General features: G+C 42.7%; 1 protein-coding gene across 11 annotated transcripts in view; it reads right to left on the bottom strand.

The window, feature by feature from the left end:
- LOC144720304 (neuron navigator 2-like) overlaps positions 1–22554 on the bottom strand; it is a 281685-nt gene that overhangs the window by 15232 nt on the left and 243899 nt on the right. For 8 of the 11 annotated variants that reach the window (XM_078596960.1, XM_078596951.1, XM_078596958.1 and 5 more), the window contains 6 exons: positions 13194–13277; positions 12417–12531; positions 11865–12019; positions 7436–7614; positions 6645–6798; positions 1193–1358 (listed from right to left, as the gene is read on the bottom strand). In XM_078596960.1, the coding sequence (XP_078453086.1) occupies positions 1193–1358; positions 6645–6798; positions 7436–7614; positions 11865–12019; positions 12417–12531; positions 13194–13277 (853 nt within the window). The remainder of the gene's footprint in view (positions 1–1192; positions 1359–6644; positions 6799–7435; positions 7615–11864; positions 12020–12416; positions 12532–13193; positions 13278–22554) is intronic. The other 3 variants (XM_078596953.1, XM_078596952.1, XM_078596955.1) reach the window with 3 other exon arrangements.

The following is a 22554-nucleotide window of genomic DNA, read 5'->3' as shown; positions in this document are numbered from 1 at the left end:
ATAAAATGTTACAAAATTATTAATACACTCTCGAATAAAACTATTTGCCACATGGGGAGCCACATTTTAATGGCATATTGTAAACATGGCATTAACATCCTGAGAAATGAACCTACACATGAAGTTGCATTTACTGTCTGACCAATAGAGGGCAGCAGAACCATAATTAGACGATGAATGGCCAAAATGTCAACATTTCGCTCACGTAGGATAGAGTATAATCGGTTTTTTTTACATGTATAAAAAATAATCCCGTTTGGTTGTTAGTCGGTCTTGGGTTGTGGTTTGGTAGTGGTTGTAGTCGTGGTGTGTTTGTGGTTAAGTGATGGCAGTGACAGCCGATGGTCATGATTGGTTTGTGAGTAGTTTGGTGATGGTTGTTGAAGCGTTTGGGGTGTGGTAATGGTGGTTGGAGTCGCAGTTGGCGGGTGGTAAGATGATGGCACTGGTTTGGTTAAATTTCCAAACGCAATTTTCCCATTAAAGCTTCACTGAGTGTTATTTGTATTTTTCAGAAGGCTCCAATTGCATGAAAGACTATTTCACATGTAGGAGTAAAGTGGCATACCCAGAGAAAACCTCTGCATGATGAGAGGGATAACACTCAAAGAGCTGCACATGAGATTGAATCCTTGCTACACTACCATATCCTGCTCACCTTATAGCCCAAATTAAGTATAATATAGATACAAATAATGCACATTAATAAAACACCATCAGCAATGATCAATCCACAGCCGTCACCATCTCTCACAGCCCTGCAAGTTAACAATCCACCGATAGCAATTGCACACGGGCTGATTTAGTTTCCCCCACCTCCTCAGTGCACACCACCGTATGTCCACAATAGAGGTCATTACAACCAGCCTCATTAGAATGTCGTCTGATGAGGCTGGTTGTAATTACCGGCGAAACGTCTCGAATTGTAAATGTCGTGGGTTTACTCTCCAACACACAACCGGTGTGCTCAACGAGTAACGAATTTGCACGTTTTGTTTACGTGACAAACCTTGCGGATTTGGCTGCGTCGGCTCGTGGCGGGTTTAACGACACATTTATATTTATGCGATCTAACCCAACAAAAAATAATAATAATCACGCGACTTGAACAGAGAAGTCCACAACCGTGAAGGGTAAACGACTCATCGGGACTGAGAGAAGAGAGCGAGCGAGGGGCTGTGTAGAGCAGTACCGAGGCTGGTGGACTCGGGCAGGTTGAGGCTGTGCTGTGAGAGCCCCACGGACTGGCGTGGCGAGGACGTGGAGGACATGGAGAGCTGCGACTGGGCGCGACTGCAGTTGCCGCCCCCGTCCGACTTGAGGCGATCGTTCTCTGCCTTGAGCTTTTCGATCTCGCTCTGCTCTCACCGCACAGAAAAATCTCACAGTGAGCGCAATACAATTGCCGCTGCCATGCATTGTGCAACGTAATGTCTTTTATTTTATTTTTTATTTTATTTATTTTATTTTTTACCTACGTGACTTTACCGAAAAAACCTAGGAATATCAACGTAATGTCGTTTTTTTAAAAAAAAAAGTCACATTGATACGTAACCGTCAACGGCGATTCAACTTTTTCGACACACTAAAGGGGTAGAGTTGCCACCTCTGGGGTACAAAATATTGGCGAGTATCATGGGAAGAAAAACATCTCACAAGAGGGGAAGATTCATGACGCATAGCGGAGGACTGTTGCGCAAAACGTGTGTTAACCTCTTGCGATAGCATTCACGTAAAAAAAACTGCTCTTGCTGCCATCCCGGCGTCTCAAGTGATTTGTTCGATCCATCTATCACGGGAGGGGGTGGGGGGGAGCGACCGCGGCGCCTTTTCTTTGAGGGTCGCAGTCCACTTCGAAAGTCAACTGCCAACTGAAGTGCGCAATTTGCTGGAGTTTGCGCATCAAGACGGGCGACGCGTCCAACAAGTGACAGTCGTCTCCCTCGACCAGAGGTCGCAAACGGGTTTTGATTCCTTACCCGTACCCGGCCGCGCCAGGGTCGCAAATGGGTATCCGCACCTGTACCCGGCTGGGTACGGGTACCCGTTCCCTACCCGTGCCCTACCCGAAATGAGTGACAAACGGTTACTCACCAGTGACTCACGGCGTACCCGTACCCGGCCGCACCAGGGTCGCAAACGGCTACCCGTACCCGTACCCGGCCGGGTACGGATAGCCGGGTATCGGGTACCCGGTTGCGACCTCTGCCCTCGACCCAAGCTCTCGATCGCTAGGAGACCCCACAAGAGGGGGAGAACACCGCATGCAAATGCATTGTTCTGAGTGGAGCACGATTACGCAATTGACAAAAACCAGGAGTTAAATGTCCCAGAGAGATTTCCCACGGCAGCTACCTCGGAGAGGGTCGTGTGTAATTGTAAGTGCTGCACTATCATGCACTTGTGCATTCAACTACTGTACAGGTATAAGGAAATGGGTATTGTTGTTAAAACTTTCCAGTGTGAGAAAATTAGAAAAGAGAGATTTTAATCCAGGTCAATGGCAAAACATGTTCCCATGAGTATTAATCTCTGGTGGCATTGCCAAAAATAACAATGGGTTTTATAATGCAACATTATTTATTGAAAAGTAGCATTGAATATTCTACTGTGAGCACAAATGTATGTAAAATACATATTTACTACACACTAAACATAACAAAAATAAAATTCTATAAAAAAGGATTATGTAGAAAAGACTGTGGTGGCAAAGCCGAAACGCGTTTTAATTATAAAAGCCACGTCCAGGGTCCGAATGTTATAATCAATTACATAAGAATTAAATACAGTAAAATCAAACAACACAGCTTCACTTCATTATAAACGTGCATTTGAATCAAAAGGGACATGAAAATGCCGGCAAATTGTACACTGCTGTCCTCTGTAATTTAATTTATAATCCGCTTAAGAATAATCTTGTGCAGGATTATAGGGCAATAACATTTTTCTGAAATCTTTCCCAATGCAATCACACAGTGGGAATATTATTATAACCTCGTGTTAATCTGATTTTCAATGCCTTTAAAGTTAAATTGCTTTCTAATGCATTGTGATGTATCACATGAGAAAACGTAACTTTTGCAAACGAATTAATATAGTTTTAAGGTCAAAGTTTTCGAATGCATTGTGATGTATCACATGAGAAAACTTAACTTTTGCAAACCGATTAATATAGTTTTAAGGTGCAAGTTTTGTAATGCATTGTGATGTATCACATGAGAAAATGTAACTTTTGCAAACCAATTAATATAGTTTTAAGGTCAAAGTTAAGATTTTTACTTTACAGGAGCATTTTCCTTTGCGGCTAAAATGCCAATGGCATGGCTGTATAATGGTTCATAATGGGACCAACAGGTTACAAATGAAACAGTGTTATTTTTCAATAAAGGTGTATACTCATAGTAAATGTCAATGTTAAATATACAATTTCAAATAATTTAATGGATTTTAAAGGGCAGCAAGAGAAAAGGGCTTTGTGTTTGTGTTATGACCACACCACAAGTGACGTATGTACAAAGACTAAAGATCCCCCATACAGCCTTTAACACACTTTTCAGGCAAGTGCTGTTAGGGAACATCCATGAAGACCGGCATGGCACAACATGAGGGGCTAGATGGCCGGCAGCACGCCAGACCGCCTTTGTCTCCCGAGTGGTGATGTTTACACACCGCACCGGGCTAGAGTCGACCTAAGGGCGGACTAGGCCTGGTTCAGATAATCACTGGTGTTGGCTGTCAGCGGGAATATAATTTGGGTCGCCAGGTTCAAAGCGAAGCACGCTAAACCACTACACTACCACTCGCACAATGCATATATCACCTACATAACATTTTTCTTGTTAACCATCAGGTAAACATATGTATAGTTGGGCTGTAAATGTGAAAGGGTGGGTTTAATTACCTGTCCCGTTCGACAAATAAACCCAAATGAAGGTGGCCCAAAAATACGAGGGCATAGAAGGATGCCACGGTAATATTTTCGCAATTAAATGTCGCGACTAATCACCAAGCTTATATTTTGGACCAAACTCTTTCACCACCGTTATTTGTTTCATATACAATCAATGTTGAAACTGACCAAGTAATTCAAACTATTAAAATATCGTACATTGCGGGAGTAAACTGAAAACTAGCCAGATATTTTGAAAAACAAAACAGCCAAGTCAGATTTGGCACGATACATGAAATACAGAAACTAATATCTGGTACTAGAAATGTATTACCGAAGCTATCAATAGAAGGTGTGTACCGGAATAATTGCTCTTGTGGCAAATGCTCTGTTGGGCAGCCTATTTTTGATCAGAATGAAACTAAAATAACACCAAAGGAATATAACATACTCCCAAATACAACTGTCGGCTGTGGCACCGCATTTATCCCTCTATTTAGGGAACGGACCAAGAGGATTTCTCCAAAAATGTGGCTGTACGCTTGATGATGCTAGTTATAATTATTGGCGAAACGTTGTACTTGGATTGTAAATATTGTTGATTTGCTCTCCAACACACCGGTGTGCTGTCCGAGTAACAAATTTGCATGTTCTGTTTACGTGACAAACCTTACCAATTGGCTGTGTCGGGTGGTAGCGGGTTTAACGACACATTTATATTTACGTGATCTGACCCAAGAAACATGTATTATGTACAATCCATGTGTACAATGTTTATTGGTAACCACAAATGTGACTGAGTTGTTTATAAATTGAAATTACATTACTTTAAATCAGTGCTTCGATTTACAATGCTATAGTGAAAATGTGTAGTTCAAATGTCGTTTAACTGGTTAATAACATCCAAGATGCATCCTATTCATCAATATATTTTTTTATCATTAAAAAGTAACCTTCAGAAAACTGACTCAATTATTAATGAAATATACATCTCTATTTTTTCAAAACCATTATATACACAAACCAAATTCTTAGTGCAATCAAAATGTTAATAAAATATTAACGTTGATACTATTTGGCACATGGTGCTTCATTAAGTATTAATGATTAAATTTTGACCTCAATGATTTAATAATGATCACAAAACCCAAGGGGGAGAGACATGGGTGATGAAATTGGAGAAAACCAAACGTTTTATAAAATATACTTTGTTTTTTGTCATTATCACAATACTTGAAGAAGAAAACTTGGCAGGAATAGCCAAAAACCGTGCAATGCCACAGATGTTGTTTATTACTCGCTAACAACACTGGGCGAAGACCCCGGGGCCGGCCCAGGACACGCTGTCGGGACTACAGTATGTGGCTCAACTGGCCTTGGAACGCCTGGGAATTCCCTAGGAAGAGCTAGAGCAGAGGTCGCAAATGGGTTTTGATTCCTTAACCGTACCCGGCAGCACCAGGGTCGCAAACGGGTACCCGTACCCGTACCCGGCCGTACCCGTACCCTACCCGTACCTGGCCGGGTACGGGTAGGGTACGGGTATCGGGTACCTGTTGCAGGCGCGGGTGGGTTGATTCTAGGAACTTGAATTGTGAGAAGAGACAAGACGTCGGGAAATGAGTGGCAAACAGTTACTCAATAGTGACTCACGGCCTACTCGTACCCGTACCCGGCCGCACCAAGGTCGCAAACGGGTACCCGTACCCGGTCGGGTACGGGTAGCCGGGTATCGGGTAGGGTACGGGTATCGGGTACCCGGTTGCGACCTCTGAGCTAGAGTCTGTCCCCAGGGAAAGGGAGGTCCCGACCGCTCGTCTCAACATGCTGCCGCCGCGACCCTCACGAGGACAAGCGAATTGAGAAACGAACGAAGTCGCGAAAAACAGATAGATGGCATAAGACATTCACTCAACATACCCATTACTTTTGCATAAAAATAAATTCGAGTTGATATTTAAAAAGAACGACACCTTTGGAAGGGACTGACAAGTTCAGATGTAAGGGGGTTCGCTTGCCTTTTAGTTTGCACTAATCGAGTTTGAAACAATTAAGTCTCCCAGCAATGGCAGGGGAGTCATTCAAGTGTCCTCTGTGCTTGCTTGTGAAAATCAAAAAATCCACACTGCGGTGTGAATGTGCATAACATTTGCCTTATATTTGGCAAAGCGAAATAAACAACTCACTATTTAAATTCTAGCTTCCAGAACTGGATTGTAAACATTGTGAATCCAAAGTTACGTAGTTATGTGAATGTAAAACAGATTATAAATGCCAAATAATATAAGAATTATACGTGCATTAACGTCAGCCTATTTTTTAAAAACCCCCCCTATAAATAAGAGTAAAGTAGAATGGTGTATTGTATGCTAGGCTAAAAGGTGTGGCACAAGGTAATGGCATAAAAATGTTCATAACGTTGGGTGGGGCAGGGCTTTCCGAATGACAGGGGTGGAAAAATATGCACTTAGAGAGCAAATGAAATGCAATGCAAACACCAACTTCCTTCAACAATGAGCTCTGTATATCACAAAAAAGAAATACACCCTTGCAGAATACACATTAAAAAGGCGGTAATGGTTAACATTTTTTTGTATCCCTTTTTAAAACGTTCGCTTTCCTTTTTTTCCCCAAATGTGTTGTGTTTTCACGGGTGGTGGTTTTTCCATTCCCCTGCTGAGCCGGCACGAGGCCTGGCAGGGAAGGGGGGGGGGCGGTGGGGGGGGGCGGTGGGGGGGGGGCACGGGGGTCGTACCTGCATGCGGTTCATAGACTCGCGCAGCTGGTCCAGCTGGTGCGCGGAGCTCAGCGCCTCCAGCCGGATGTCCGTCAGCTTCATCTCCTTCTCGCGCAGCTCGCTCCTCAGCTGCATCACCTTCTCCGCCCCCGTCTCCGTGCACTCGCAGATCCTGCACACGACCCAAAGCCGGCGCGAGATGCGCAAAACAACAACGTTAGCTTGCCTCCAGTAGCAGCAATGGAAGCTGCTTTCAAGGAATATTAGGGGAGACACCAGATGCTTTTGGATATATTTTTTGGAATGTTGCCATGGTGTACTAGTGCGGTAACGTATGGATATTGGCAGTGTTGAATAGGAGGCCAAATATACCGTTTCTAGCATTCCATTTAGTGGAAGCATTTCTGCCAGCATTGGCATGAGCAAGAAATTGCAGGGCTGTACATTTACCTTGTTTTTTTTACAATTTAGTTGTCAATTGGACAAATACAATTACTATCCAAGCCACTGAAAAAAACAAGCTTTGCCAACGAAGACACACCAATCACTACAGCTGTTATCCGCAGCAGTAAGAAATATATAGTTCAGCATAACGAGTACAGCAACGATTCAAAATTTGGCCACCTCTCAATAAATTCCATTAAAATGTAGTCGTCTTGGAAACACGACAACTTACGCATTACACACTACAGTCTGCAAAGTTAAACTTCACACACGCATTTTCGTCATGTTTAGATTCGCTAAACCAAGATCACATGGCAGGTCTCCGGCAAGGAATGCGGCTGGCGGGGTAGTGGGAGTGAACGTACGCGGACGCAGAGTGAGAGGGCTTGATCGCAGGCGTGACAGCGGTGACTGCTCCATGGGGTAGCTTGGGTGACGATGGGAGGGACGAGTCCGGAGTTGTCATCTCCTCGATGTCGGAGTGAGACGACGCCGACTTGGGCGACTTCTTCTTTCCAAACGCCTGTTTGAAGGAGCTGCGAAGCTGAGCGAGCACAGACACGCCACACACAAGTACCGTTTAGTCAGTCGTGTGCTAATAAACGTACGTTTTCTCTCTCTCGTGGCCGTGCTTGCAACAACAAAAAAGACGTGAGGTCTCAATGTTTATAACACTGTGTAACAATTTTGTTTTGTTCCTGGGTAGTAAGTGTTATTTCCTAATTGCTTATGCCTCAAAAGTACAGAAAATGGCTATTATTCCCCATAAACTTTGTTTTGTGACCAGGACAGTGATATTTTGAAATTTACCTATTTTCAATGAGAAAACTGGCGAATGTGTTTTTTCGTTCACATAAAGTCAGAAAAAAAAACATATTAATCAAAATTTACATGTATTTATACTAAAGTAATAGAAAAAATTACTACAAAAGATTTAGACACCAAGGCACACTACCACAGGCGGGACTGGCCACAGCGGACCGAGTTCTCTGTGGGGAGGAACAATGTCAAGTGGGAGCCACTGGTAGACCCCCGGAAGGTGCTGATGCCACCACTGCACATCAAATTGGGCCTTATGAAACAATTTGTCAGAGCTGTAGATAAGGAGTCGGCAGCCAAGTACCTTCAAGACTTCTTCCCAAAGCTGTCTGAGGCAAAGGTCAAAGCCGGTGTCTTCGTCGGACCACAGATAAAGAAGATCCTGGAGTGCAATTAATTCCCTAAGAAGCTCACTAGTAAGGAGAAAGCGACTTGGAACAGCTTTGTTGCAGTGGTTCGTGGCTTCCTGGGCAATCACGCGAAAACTATGTGGAGCTGGTAGTAATTTTTATATTACTTTAATATAAATACATGTTAATTTTGATTCATATGTTGTTTTTTTCTGACTTTATGTGAATGAAAAGACATAAATTCGCCTGTTTTCTCATTGAAAATATGTAAATTTAAAATATCACTGTCCTGGTCACAATAGCAAAGTTTGTGGGGAATAGCCATTTTCTATACTTTTTAGGCATAAGCAATTACGAATAACACTACTACCCAGGAACAAAAGTTGCGTTACATAGTGTAATTACTCAAATAAATGCATTAAAATAATCCGCAATGACAAATTAATATGTCTGTTTGTCTATGGCTTAAAAAAATATATGGTATCAGAAAATAATTACTGGATGTATCAATATACTTTTTTCAAATTTGTTTTATTGTATGCATCATGGGCTCCAGAATTAACAATATGCTCCAAATTGGTATTAGAAAAGAACTGCACCCTAAATGAGACCAAATTAATTCCGATGTCTTACGTCACAAAGAACACCTATCCAATCTAGCTGACTGCATCGGACACTGCCTTTCACAATGTTCTATTGTTGGGGGAATGGCACCAAGGCAAAATGATACTACAATGTTAGCCAAATCCTGCCTTGTGACTTGCACTCGCCAATTGTCTAACTGGAGCACACATGTGTTAATGCATGGCTTAGACAAAAAATGCTTACCTCTGATACCTAGCATACAGTAATGCCAGCAGATGGGAAAAAAGCAGAACAAAAATCCCAGCATGAAAGAACAGCCACATCAAAGCCAAAGAGCTCAGCATTCACACACAGATACCTCCATTAAGAGCTATATTGAAGTCACAGCCGTTTTTACCACTTATAACAAGGTACAGAAGAAACAGGCAGAGAACATAATGAGAGTGACTAGATGTTGATGGTTACATTTTACCAGCATATAACAATGTGACAAAGGAGACGGATTTCAAGGGAAGTTCTGAACATTAAAACACATTATTCAAAGAGGAATTATCATTTAAAATTGGTTCCTGCGGGTATTATTTTATTTTGCACGTGATGTGTCAGTATGCACCGGGTTTCTCAAAAGCCAGAGCTCTCTGCTGTGACAGCTATAGCCCAATGCTATTGCTTCGAGTCAGGACGAGCAATGCAACACTCCATCAAAAATAAGAAAGAAAAAATAGGAGCAAGCAGCACAAATAGTTGTTAATCTAGGGATAAACCGACAACACCGTAGAGCTTTGAATGATGTTCAGAGGGGTGGTACATTATACTTGAATGTAAATACAATGTAATTAACCTTACACGATTCACAAACCTGTGCACTGATACCGAGGATTGGAAAATTAAGGCATGCTGTCTAATTGCATGTTGAAAAATGATACATTAAAAAAATATATATACAGTCATTTGTCAACCCACTACTTCACAGTGAAGGCCATCCTATGCTGCGTTGGCCACGGTGCGTATTTGATCCTATTAGCATGCTGGTCATTGCGAGTTGATGAATGGGTGGCCCAGGACTGGATTAGATATTACTTACCACTCATGGTAGCCAATTCAAACTCGGTTAAGCGGGTTCATAGTGCAGTGCGTTAACTACTGTGCCACCGCTGCCCCTAAGTAATTTATGTCATACGGACGAAAAAACACAAAGTATTGATATCCCATTCTGGGACTTAATATCAATCTAATAAGCCCTTATTGGTTGAAATAGTAGATAACATTAGTAAAATAGGGCCTACAGGAAGCTATATCACAAGGCCTACCCACGGCATCCATCCTTTAATGAGAAAATTTAGCTATTCAGACTTTGTTTTCACATTCCATCGTACTCTGAATGTGCTAATTGGAACAAATGGAGGGGCACAGATGTCGGTTAAATCCCTTGCATACATATGAGCAAAAAATGCAACATTCTGCAAAGAGCAGCCTGCCATCTTCACGGTTGCTGCCAAGCTGCGCTGCTGAAGAAAGTAAAAAAATAAATGAAAGGGTACACAAACAAGCTAGGCCACACGCACGCACACAGAGCTGACCACACAGAATGGCGTAAAACACAGCAGCCAGTGGCATATATTATCTTTTTCCTTCCTCTCGCATAAGGCATGCTCAACCGGCTTATGGGAGAGAAACACAAGCGCGGCACGCAGCGACACAATATTCACCTTGCCGCCTTTTGTGTTCACCTTGGAGGTTAAGAGTGAGTGAGGAGACAGAGAAAAGTGTGAAGTCAGCTTAGAGTAGCAGGGAACATGGAAAACGATGGTGGATTTATTTCGTACTGATACCTCAACGAGTTGCGGGGGGGGGCAAAATAAAAAGACTCCACAACATGCGACAAATAATGAAGGAGCTACAGTGGTTAATGAAAGCAGCTTAAAGGTACTGAAATTAAAAAGCTGTGTCATGAACTTTGCAGTGCACTGCAACCTCTATGATCTTAAAGTCCAATGTTATACACCCAGTTTGACAGGTTTCCTTATTGCAGAATCTATGTCAGCCACTATGCACACAGGCTGATTGATTGATATTGTAATACAGTAATGCAGCAGTACAAGTTTAACTGCAGTACTGCATGTACTGTATAATGCAGCAGTCCACAACCTTTATGGTACCAGGGACCGGTTTCGTGGAAGACAATTTTTTCACGGACGGACGGGGGGTTCATCATTGGGTCTTTCCCCCTTTTCAAAGAAGCTCTCCAGCGACGTTTGTTTTTTACTCATTCTGGCTACTAGGGGTTAGCAGCTTGTGGGCTTACCAAAACTGTGACTGAGACAGGTGCGCAGTGCGGGAAAGAGGCGCGGACGGAAGTGGTAAATAGTAAAATAATGGGGGCGGGCCACGTGCGGACTCACCGCTCTCACCTCCTGCTGCTGTGCGGCCCGGTTCCTAACAGGCCACGGACCGGTACCGGTCTGCGACCCGGGGATTGGGGACCCCTGGTATAATGTACTTCTGAGTTTTTATTTTGGATGTACTTTCAGGAGTTTTATTTAATTTAATGATTACATTATACCTTCAGTTTTCTGTACGATTACAATACACGCTTTTATTTTATGCTTTCACCAGCATTTCATTATCCTAACCGTGCTTGTTCTGAAAGGAAAATGTAATGCTAATAAAGGTAAAGTATTTAGAAAATGTAACAACCGATGGTAAATACTGAACATTCTTTTCTTTTCAGATATTTTCACAAATGTGTACTAAAGAACAACAACTTTCGTGAAGACATTTAACTTAATCTCCAATATGAAAAGGTCTCCTATACTGTGGCATCGCAGAAAATGAAACTGTGTAGAGACCTAACTTTCGGCAACGTGACTTTAGGAGCACAGATTTATGGAGGGAAAGAAACCAAAATCGTGAAACGAAATACTCAACAATAACAAAAACCTCGCGAGAAAAAACGAGAAGAGAACGAGCAGAAAGAAGGTGAACATGAAATGCGGTGAGACTAAAATATGCACGGTTTGCCCTCCAGCGGGGAACTTACCCAGTTCTTCTTTTTCTTCTTTTTGGAGTCGGGCGTTTCGGCCGAGCTTCCGATGCTCGAGTGGCTCGTGGCGCTGTTGATGCTCGACACGCTGTCCGAAGAGTGCTGCCGCCGGATGCGCAGCTCCGTCGACTGCGAAGAGCTCGCACTCCCTGCTTGAGACAAACACAGGGCGACGTCGCGTACCCGACCCGCTGAGGGATCGACGGTACAGGGGGAGCAGTGTCGTGGGCGGTGTCGCAACGCTGCGCTACGGACCCGCTGGCCCGAGTTCGATTCCCACTCATGGCCCACAACTACCGGTGACAATTATCTGAAACGGTCCTGGGCCTCCCCTAGGGTCGACTCAGCCTCAAATAAGTACCTGTTGCGGTGTATTAACATCGACACTAATTCAGAGATTCATAGCGCATTGGACTAACCACTGTGCCGCCACTCCACCGCAGTTTAAATCTGTATTTGTCATTTGACGCTGCTGGACCGTAAAGACATTATGGACGTGTGGTGGTAAGCTGCTGCGACGATTCTCGGAGAGGAAGCAGGTCATCACACCTTTTCGGGAGAGCTCTGGAGTGTTGATGACACCGCTGATCGCAGCCTGTGCCGCCACATTCTGCCTCTTCAGCATCTCGATGGTCTTTCTCAGTTCATTCAACTCCGAGTCCTGCTTCACAGGAAGAGGCCCAAAAACCACAAAGCTGTGTTTTACATCGAAAATAAATAAAATACACGGGATTAAAATGGCAAAAAGTGAAAATAGATGGTCTGAGTGACCATGTAGTATATATATACTGGGCGGTACTTGCAAAATAAAATGAATAAGCAGCAGCAAAAGGACGTGTAAGGCTACACTTTTGTAACAGATGGCACAGTTATGGAAATCGTGAATTTGAATGTTTGTGAAAAGTAGAAACATTTTCTTTCTTTATTTCCTTCGAAATTGTCATGCACGGCGAGTGGTGGGGGTTTTCCTCACTTAATAGCGCGAGTTATTATTATTGCCCCACACCCGATCCGGGAAAGTTATTAAAACATTATTACTGTGCCAAAATCGTAGCCTTAGGTATAAGCCACGTGCACGGCCACGCTACCTTGCACTGTGTACTCATTAAAAAGCATGAGGACAGACCGTGCAGCGGCATGGCCGTCGGGGACCTGGTGAGTAATTGGACAAGTGCTACAGGATGCGGGTTCTCATTGCAATCTCCCTCCGGGCGAGATACCCATTGCAGCGTTCAGCCGTGATTTATTAATGAGTCAAATGAGGATTATTTCTTTAATGAGTCAATCTGAGACAGACAGACAGCAGCGAGCCCTGGCTTTACCCACCTTCTGCTCGGCGGTCATGGTGAGACTCTGCAGGCGGCTGGTCATGTTGGCCAGGCTCTGCTCAAACGCGGCCACCAGGTGGGCCTGTGTGAGCGACAGGAGACACGGCACATTCGCAGAGACAGACTATAGTGACGCGAATTAGTGCCGTGCACTTGTGAAGCGTGCTATGGCACCTCTACATTCAGTCGCATGCAACGCAAACTAAAAGTGCGGTCCTGAAATTGCTTTGTCCGCACCACTGCTGGCGGAAGGGGCTTCCACTAGTGGAGCTCTCGAGAGCCCCTCGACAGGGTACAGTAAAACCTTGGATTGCGAGCATAATTCGCTCCGGAAACGTGTTTGTAATCCAAAGCACTCGTATATCAGTTGTGATCACGTGACGCCCGGCAGACAAAGCGTATACGTACTATTCGTATTGCAAGCCCTCGCTCGTTTATCAGATTAATATTTATTTAAAAATTTTGCTCGTCTTGCAAAACACTCGCAGACCAAGTTACTCGCAATCCAAGGTTTTACTTTATTTTACCCAACTCTTCCACGCTTGCCAGACATTTTATAAGGGGTGAGAGTACCCACACTTTAAGCAGCCTCCACACGCAACCTGCCCGTCGACTGTGGCGGACCCACTTTTACTGCTTTTCAGATACGGGGGGGTTAGAACTCAAGAAACTTACACCATTATTCAACTCCCGTGCTAACCATTACACCATGGTAGCATCTCTGTAATGAATAAAGAGGGCAATTGGATGAATCCGTAGATTTGAAAGATATTACATCAATGTACACCGTATGAGAAATGTGCCAGGAGAAATAGAGGTTTAACAAATTGATATGCATTGGTGGGAGACAGCCAGAAATATGGACAGTGGAGAAAAAAACCCTTCACAGGCTGTACAAAAAGCAGATGAGAAATAATGATCCCCTATAATGTGGCTATTGATGGGAACTTGATAGAGAAGGCAGTTATTACTGAAGGAAAGGGAGGAAAGCATATGGATAATTGAGATTTGAGTGGTGAATGGGGAGTCCATGAATAATTTGAACTAAAATAGAGACACTTTCATCTTCTTGGTTCTTTCGGTAAAGTCACGTAGAAAACATAATTTTATTACTTCCCTTCTATGTGACTTTACCGAAAGAACCAAGAAGATGAATCCCTGCAGTCACGAAAGCTTTAAATCGAAATAGAGACACTTTGTAATTTATGCACAGGTGATTACAAAGTCAGGAATTTTAAGGAAGAATAACATTGTATTTGTGCGAGTTTGGAGCCTAACGCCACAATTCATGAGACGCTTGGAGATCCATAGAGAAGAAAAGTGCCGTAATAAAGAAAGAAATTAATGAGGCAATTAACGAACAATTACATACTATAGTTCACGTCAAATAATGATTACCATTGGTGTTTAAATTAAGAATATAAGCTAGTTGTAATTACTGGAGAAACGTCGTACTCAGATTGTAAATGTTGTGGCTTGGCTCTCTAACACACCGGTGTGCTGTACTAGTGACGAATTTGCATGTTCTGTTTACGTGAGAAACCTTACTAATTGGCTGTTTCAGGTGGTTGTTGGTTTATCGACACATTGATATATTTACGCGATCTAACCCAAAAAAATCTCTATTATGCAGATTATCCATTTTAACCAGATTAACTATCACTTAAATACAACAACAACAACAAAAGGGCTATGTGCAGATTTCAAGGAAGGGTTTGAATGTGCACATTTGCACGTGTATTTGTGGATCGACTTCAAAGTAAAAATGTGACATTGTTATTTGAAACAGACCACTTTGGTGTGCTGGTAACATCTCGGCATTAACCTCAAAGCAAATGCTCTCCAATGCAGAATGCGGCTATCGACGTTATCTCTACCTTGCCTCTCTCGCACCGATACAAGCTCTCAATGTTTCAAAACACCGAAGATGACTCGAAAAAAAAGCGATAAATGTTATCAGTGATGGCAGGCTCACAATTGCAAGACTGCAAGTTCAAATCCTGTGCCCTGGAGTTTTACTAAGCTCATCATATCTCCACAGTCGATAAAATGACTACCACTTTGTGAGTAACTCAACAGTGGTTATCTTACGGTAAGACTAACCCCTGCCATTAAGAATTTTGAATTTATACCACCCACTCAGGGCTGTAAAGGGCTGTAAACCTCTATGCTCATTAGCACAGGAAATCACTTTATAATTACACCAGTGATATATAATAAAGATGCACAAAAGGGCTGTTATAAACTCCATAGCCAAGCCTTACTCCAATGCAGTTGTGCCAAGTCAGCTCCAACTTGAGGTCCATGAGGAATTTTAACAACCAAAAATATCACCCACATTTCTCAAGGTCAAGCAATGCTAAAAACAGATCAAAATGCAAGTCTCACCGCCACTAGCCCACCGCATTAAATAGAGCCCTGGGGGTTGTAGCGGCAAATGCATGAAATTTTAATTGAGTTGTTCTAAACGCTTCAACCGCAGTGCGAATAGAGCCTCGTGTTTTCACATGTTGGCGCTCATTATGCAGGGCAAACGTGTATCACTTATTTGACAGACAACTATTACAGGTTTACCATGTTCAGTTGTTTTCTCCTTGTCACAGGTTGAGTCACAAACCGTACCTCTCCATAACAAAGGCTCACCCTCTTAAGCCTCACCTTACCATATGAATAAAAAGTGTGCTGTACTTGGCCCTTCCCCCCTCTCCAACCATTATATATACGGAGTGGTATCTCCTGCAATCTCTCATTTACTTGATACAGCTGTCGTGGCTGTGACGGTTCCACCTGAAGACGGAAGCTTGTGTTGCCTCTGAAACGTCGTGATTTTTATTTTATTTTACTTTTATTAATTTTAATGTTTTACCTACGTGACTTTACCGAAAAAACCTAATAATATAAAAAAACGTGTATCACGTTTATAAATACAAATCTATTTCTTAAAATATACAAACAGAAACTATTATCAGGCAATTCATTTGCGAGGAATTTGGTTTCAGACGCTCCACTTTTTTCTCTCAAAACAAAGCTCTGTGTTTTGGTCCCACTGTGATATTGGCACTGTATGACTACGAATCACAATGAGACACCAATGGCAGAGGATGAACACAGAAATGAGGGCTTACAGTGATTGTAGTAGTGAAAGACTGGCTCCTGCCACGGTAAGGGGCCATCCATTTCGTAGGTACGCAAAAATCTGTCAAAACTTTACCCCTCCCCCCCTCCCTGTACGCACGCGGACTTTTTACACACCCCCCCCCCCCAGAATCCTATAGAACGACCGATATTTAATCCACGCAGAAACGATCAAGGATTCATAATATTAACGTGTTTAAGCAAACAGATAGTCCACCTCTAACTCATTTGAAGGCCAATGTAGACAAATTATTATAGAGGCCCCCCCCACCCCGTTTCCTATGTGTACGTACATTGTCAGTAGACCCCCCCATACGCAAGCGTACGCATTTGGGTTACACCCCTCCCCCTCCATGCGAACGTACTAAATGGATGGCCCCTAATGTGGACTTTCCACTCTTGGTTCAGGGCCAGCAATAAACATGACCATTGTTTCCTCAAGCACTTTGGAACTGGGAGACTCTTTCAATAAGACTGGGTAAATAATATTATTGGACCAAAATAACCAACAGTATTTTCAACAAAATCTATTTTATTATCGTAAGCCTTACTCGAATTGCCTTGCCATTATCAGAAACATACCAATGTGCCATGGAACCTCCTTTGCCAGTACCAAAATATGAGAATAGGTTTTCCCCTTTTTCTGGCAACAAAACAGGTGTTAAGATGTTAAAACACCAAACTGAAACCTTTTACAAGGAATCATGTCTGCATTAACCACAATACTTGTGGTCAGAATGCAAACAAAAATAAAGCTGTCTCTGGTGTGGACCAATCAGTTTCAAACACAATGCATATATTATCAGAGTATGTTTTTTGTTTGTATTCTGACCACAAGTATTGTGGTTAATGCAGACATGATTCCTTGTAAAATGTTTTAGTTTGGTGTTTTAACATCTTAACACCTGTTTAGTTGCCAGAAAAAGGGGAAAACCTATTCCCGTGCATATTGTCTGATATAACCTACGCAATGGAAATGAAGACACTGACAATTTGGATCAATATCCAAAAAAATATACAATCATGAAGAGATGCATGCTGGGAATTACACTGAGAGACATAAAAAGGAACACGTGAATCAGAAAATGAATGCAAATTAGAGATGATATTCACACTTAAGACCAGTAGGATTTTGCAGAGTACTGCTAGAAGAGAGAATGGCTTGATTCATCAGACTGATATAATGGTACCTGAAGGAGGGAATGCACCATAGAGGAAGACCACTATGGAGATGCGACAATGAATGATAAGGATTATAGCATCATAAGGGATGGTGACGACGTGGTGAGGACATCATCCAGCAGCGAATTTAAAATGGCTGTTGATGACGACTTTAACCTTTAAAAAACACAATCTTGTTTTAATAATACCTTTGGAAATGGTAATTTTGAACGATAAATGCCGTAACATTCCTAAAACGAGCAATTAGCAAGGTGAGATTGCCCCTCTAAGATTTCGACTACGTTTTAGTTAACTGCAGTAATGGCCACGGCAGATGCACTCTCGTCCTAGGTGAACAACAGAATCCCTTAAATTGCTTTTATACAAGAGCTGCAGCCCATAATGTTACAGTTATCGCATTACTCCTACGTAATGTAAAATTAATAGAGAACCTGCATTTTTAGAACACAAGTTCTGCCACTTTGGCAAGTAAGGTGGGATTTGTTTTGGACCGTTACATTTCTTTTCTCAAAAATCATGAACCACCGATTCAATCCACCATCTCATGCCCTCAGTTTAATCTGTTGCAGGGTTATTATTGATAAGCTCCACATCTTCAGACTGGATGTTAAGCCTTCTGTTCCATCTGCTTCTTTGCAGACATATATTTTTAATCTCTTCACATTATCCATGACCACAGTATATACCACAGTGGTGGTGAGATATCGTGCACAGATTTCCCTGCAGCTATCCAAATTCTCCACCGTAACATTAAAGGCAAATACAACACAATGGGGATCTCCTGAATAAACATGCGGATGAGAAAACATGGGGACCATTCCAGTGACATTCCTACAGTGCTGACAATGTCAGAGGCAACACATATCATGCCAGAATGATATTCACACAAACAGCTACACTCCAGAAACTAATCCATAGCGTATTATGGATGCGGAAACTAATTTCAAGCCCAACAATACATCTAAGCAGTACATTTTCTCAGCAGCATACCTCTCTAGATACACCCCACGTTGCAAAAATGTCAGTTGTATAATACCTTAAATCTCTCTCTTCTCTGCATACCGAGTGTTTATTCAAACGTTGCGTGGGATGCAGACCATGTCCTATTCCATCCCTTGTAACAACCCTCCACAACCCTCACAAGAAGCAGAGCTTTGGCTATGCCCCGTACAATGTTTCGACAAAGACAAAACATCCTAGCGTGCAAGAACTAGTCGCTGGCACCCGGAGATCTTAATGGCCACCTGCGTGAAAAAAAAGAGGGCGATAACACCCACAGAGTCAGCCAGCTGTCCCATGCGCTGGATTTGGACTTAAAAAATAATCACCTAAGCTGTATAATCCATTTCTAAAATAACTTTCCATTCGGAATGTGTACGAAAAAAAATGAATGTATAAAAAATATAGCGGATGGGATCTCGGTTTGCATATGGCGTTACAGGCTTTGAAAGAAATTGCCAGTTGGGATTTCACGAAGGCACACACGTGTTCTATCCGCAGTGCGAGTAATTTGCGGTAAAAGAGCGATTTCAATCTTGCATATTCTCATAATTACAGCAGAAGTAAAGTTTAAGGAAAACAGGCATTGCATGCCCGAGTTAGTACCTCTACCAGGGCACTCTACTTTACTTGAGGGGAATAAAATTCCCATTCCTGCATGACTAAAGGTGGGTTAAAGTTTAATTTTGGACGGCATGTATGAAAAGAGCCAAAAAAAAACGTCTTCCACTTAAGTTCCAACTTCTGGATCTTTGCTCAAGGCTTTAAAATGTTTTGTACAAATCACCATTAAGCACCGTTTATCCGACACGAAACCTCCTCAAGAATCTCTTACAGTGCTCCTCTACTCAATGCCAGTGTGAAGGGGATCCGTGGAGCAGTGCGCACATGCAAAAAAGCACTGTACGAATCTTTCCCCGGGTAAAAGGTCACCGCTTTTCAAAGTAAAGGTGCCCTTTTTGTGACATTCTACGTCACAAAAAATGTGAAACTACCCGAGGCACACGATACAGAAAATGTACGAAAATCTTTACAGCCTCATTTCACGCGCACACTTGCAAGCATGATAGATTAGCACGGATCGGGGAGTTCGTGTATATGACCGAGTGGGCACTTGTGTGAAAAAGGCTGAACACTGACCAGACTTCAAGTTGCTTTGAACAATGGTTGCCTGTAAAAACACTTGCTCGTGTCACGTGATGCCTCCGATGAACAAGCTCTACATTGCTGGCATATGCCTGTTCGCCGTCAGGCATTCAGACAGCCAACGTTGACAGCCTGGTGAATGAGTAAGCCGGTCAGCTGTTTTCATCAGGTACAACAAAGCAATGCTCGTAATGGATGGAGGTAAGCCATAAGCAAGGTGCGAAAGGTAAAGGTGCAGCCCTGCAATTGCTTGCTCACGTCACTGCTGCCAGAGAGACGTCTATGAGAGGAAGCTACAGAGAGAGCCCCCTCCAGAGGGTATTTTGACCTCCTCGTCCACGCTGGCCAGACAATTCGGGAGGTGAGAGTACCCACACTTTACCCCACCACACATACGACCTGCCGATCGACTGCGATGACCCCAATTACACCGCTGCTTTGGCAGCATGGAGAAACCAATTATTCAAAGCTTTCGTGACTGCAGGGATTCATCTTCTTGGTTCTTTCGGTAAAGTCACGTAGAAGGGAAATAATAAAATAATAAAATAAAACATAATAAAATAATTCTCTCGACGTTTCGGCCACAACGCAAGCAGCCGTCCTCAGGTGAAGACCAGGTCTGTCGGGGAGACATTATTTCCCTTCTACGTGACTTTACCGAAAGAACCAAGAGGAGGTATAACATTTTAGCTATATTTTTTAAAATGTATATAAAATCTACAATAGCTTTTTCCACTTAAAAAAGATAACTCTCATACTCATAAGTCCAAGGTATCCATATATATACATATACCATATGTAATGCACTACGTGATAAAAACAAACAATATCATGTACAGGACAAAAAAACAAGCTCCTTCATTTCCTTGACAAAATGAAGACACGCGGTATAGGCGAAGGAAAGGAGGTATAAACACACGGGCTACCAAAAGGTGCGCAGGAATCGACAAGGTGCAGACCATTCCTTACAACAAACAGTACACACCTGTGGTTCTGTGTAGGGGTTTTTAAGTGAACGCCGAGTGAGTAAACTGTTACCACAGACGCCGTTGGGGTCTGCGCTCCCCTCGTCCCGGTGTGCCGTCTTTGCGTCGACTTTCTTCTTCACGGGAGGGTAGTGGTTTAGAGTGGGCCACACCATTGCGGTGGCGGAGCTCTGATAATTCTGATAACCCGACATTCCCCCACCCAAACCGATGTAGCACGACACGAGAAATGAATCCTCAACTGCACGGCTCCGTGCTCTCCAACGGGTATCAGCATAAGCATGCCCTCATTTTAAACAACCTGGCTGTCACAGTCCTGTAGAGGAAAAAACTGAAAGGGGAAAAAAAAAACTTTGTTTTCAGTTATAAAAGCAAAAGAATACATTCTGCGAAAAGAAAACTCGCACCCGGCACTCTTTGTAATGTTCCACCGACAGCCATCAGTGTTCACGCAAAAATGGTTTTAATGCCGAGGTGTGAACGCTACGAGCAGGGCTTAAAGACTGACACGGCGAAACAATTTCTAGAGCCGCCTGCCAAAAGTATGGATGACGTCGTCGAAGATTAGATCACAGCAGCTCGGTTGCAGCCCAACTCTCTGCAGTTGTCCGACTTCCCCAAAGCGCGAGTCTGAAGATCAGCGGGACAACCCACGGCTTCCGAATTAGGTTGCACTGATGTCATTTTCATAATCTTGCCGACAAGAAGAGGTTCACTGGTCACAGGACAAACACAGGGATTTACCAAAGCAGGAAGCTGCCGATCTCTAATCAACTGAACAGTAAAGTCTAGCTCCTACAACACAACGAACTGCCCCTAATAATGGGCCTGTGTAAACACCACCCGGGAGCATTTTTGTTCTTCACCGTGAGAGTCTATTTTGTGTTTTACGGCCGACCGTACGGATTGCTTCGACAAGCTACACTGCTTGAACAAAACAGCCTCTATCGTAAACATGAGACTCGCGGCACTTTTTGCAATGGCTAGGCAGTGATCGGACGACCAGTGTTCACAGCTCATGCATCACGAAATGTCTAATAATAAAACTGGGTGTGAAGTAAAAACGTATCTAGTGTTAACAGTCAAACTAAAACTGCTCTTACGTTACATTGTTATGCTCAGCCCTATTGTTCACCTTTGAGACATTCATATTGTTGAAATGCCATATTTCTGCAATATGCTCACGAAGTTCCAGTGTTATTGCAATGACACCTCGGTACAAACACGACCAATAAAAAATACATCACAAAATTTGGCACGCCAATGTGATCATTTGATATTTACACACAAAGCCTGACATGATCATAAAATCTATTGAAATAAAGAAACAATAACTCAGATATGCTCGGCAAATTTATATAGTTTTATTTATTGAGGAACTATGGAAATCAAAAAGAATAATGAATGGCTACAGCCCCGGGCTTGACTTTAAAACACCTGTTACTAACACGATGATTACAAGGTGGGCCAACGTTAACAAAATTGCTTTTGTAGAATTTTGGCTGTATTTCAATGTAATTGTATCATATTAAGTTTAACCACCTGCGATTAGCATGATTTAGCACACTAGTAATGAACATTTACATTTCAAACAATGTTCAAATGCTTTTTTTTACTCACAACTATGGTAACTTTCTGGGTACTACAACCACGCTCATTGTTAGCCGGAGGTGATGTACTGTCTGACCTTTCGTGGGACCCATGAAGAAGGATCAAAGGTTTTCCCCGTGAAGGATTAAGGGTTATAACCATGGGCAGGGCAATTCCAGTGGTAGATTAACCAGAAAAGTACCGGTACATGTAAAAACATATAAAATGGCCCAAGCTGCTACCTTTAAAATAAATATACTAACAACAGCTCTGCTGTTCATCAGTATGAACCAATAAGATGACAATGAAAGCAGCTCAAGT

Source organism: Lampetra planeri, chromosome 8 (genome assembly GCF_965212315.1).
Source record: "Lampetra planeri chromosome 8, kcLamPlan1.2.h2, whole genome shotgun sequence".
Lineage (NCBI taxonomy): Eukaryota > Metazoa > Chordata > Hyperoartia > Petromyzontiformes > Petromyzontidae > Lampetra > Lampetra planeri.
Note: the sequence above shows the minus strand (reverse complement) of the source record. Positions and strands in the feature narration are given on the sequence as shown.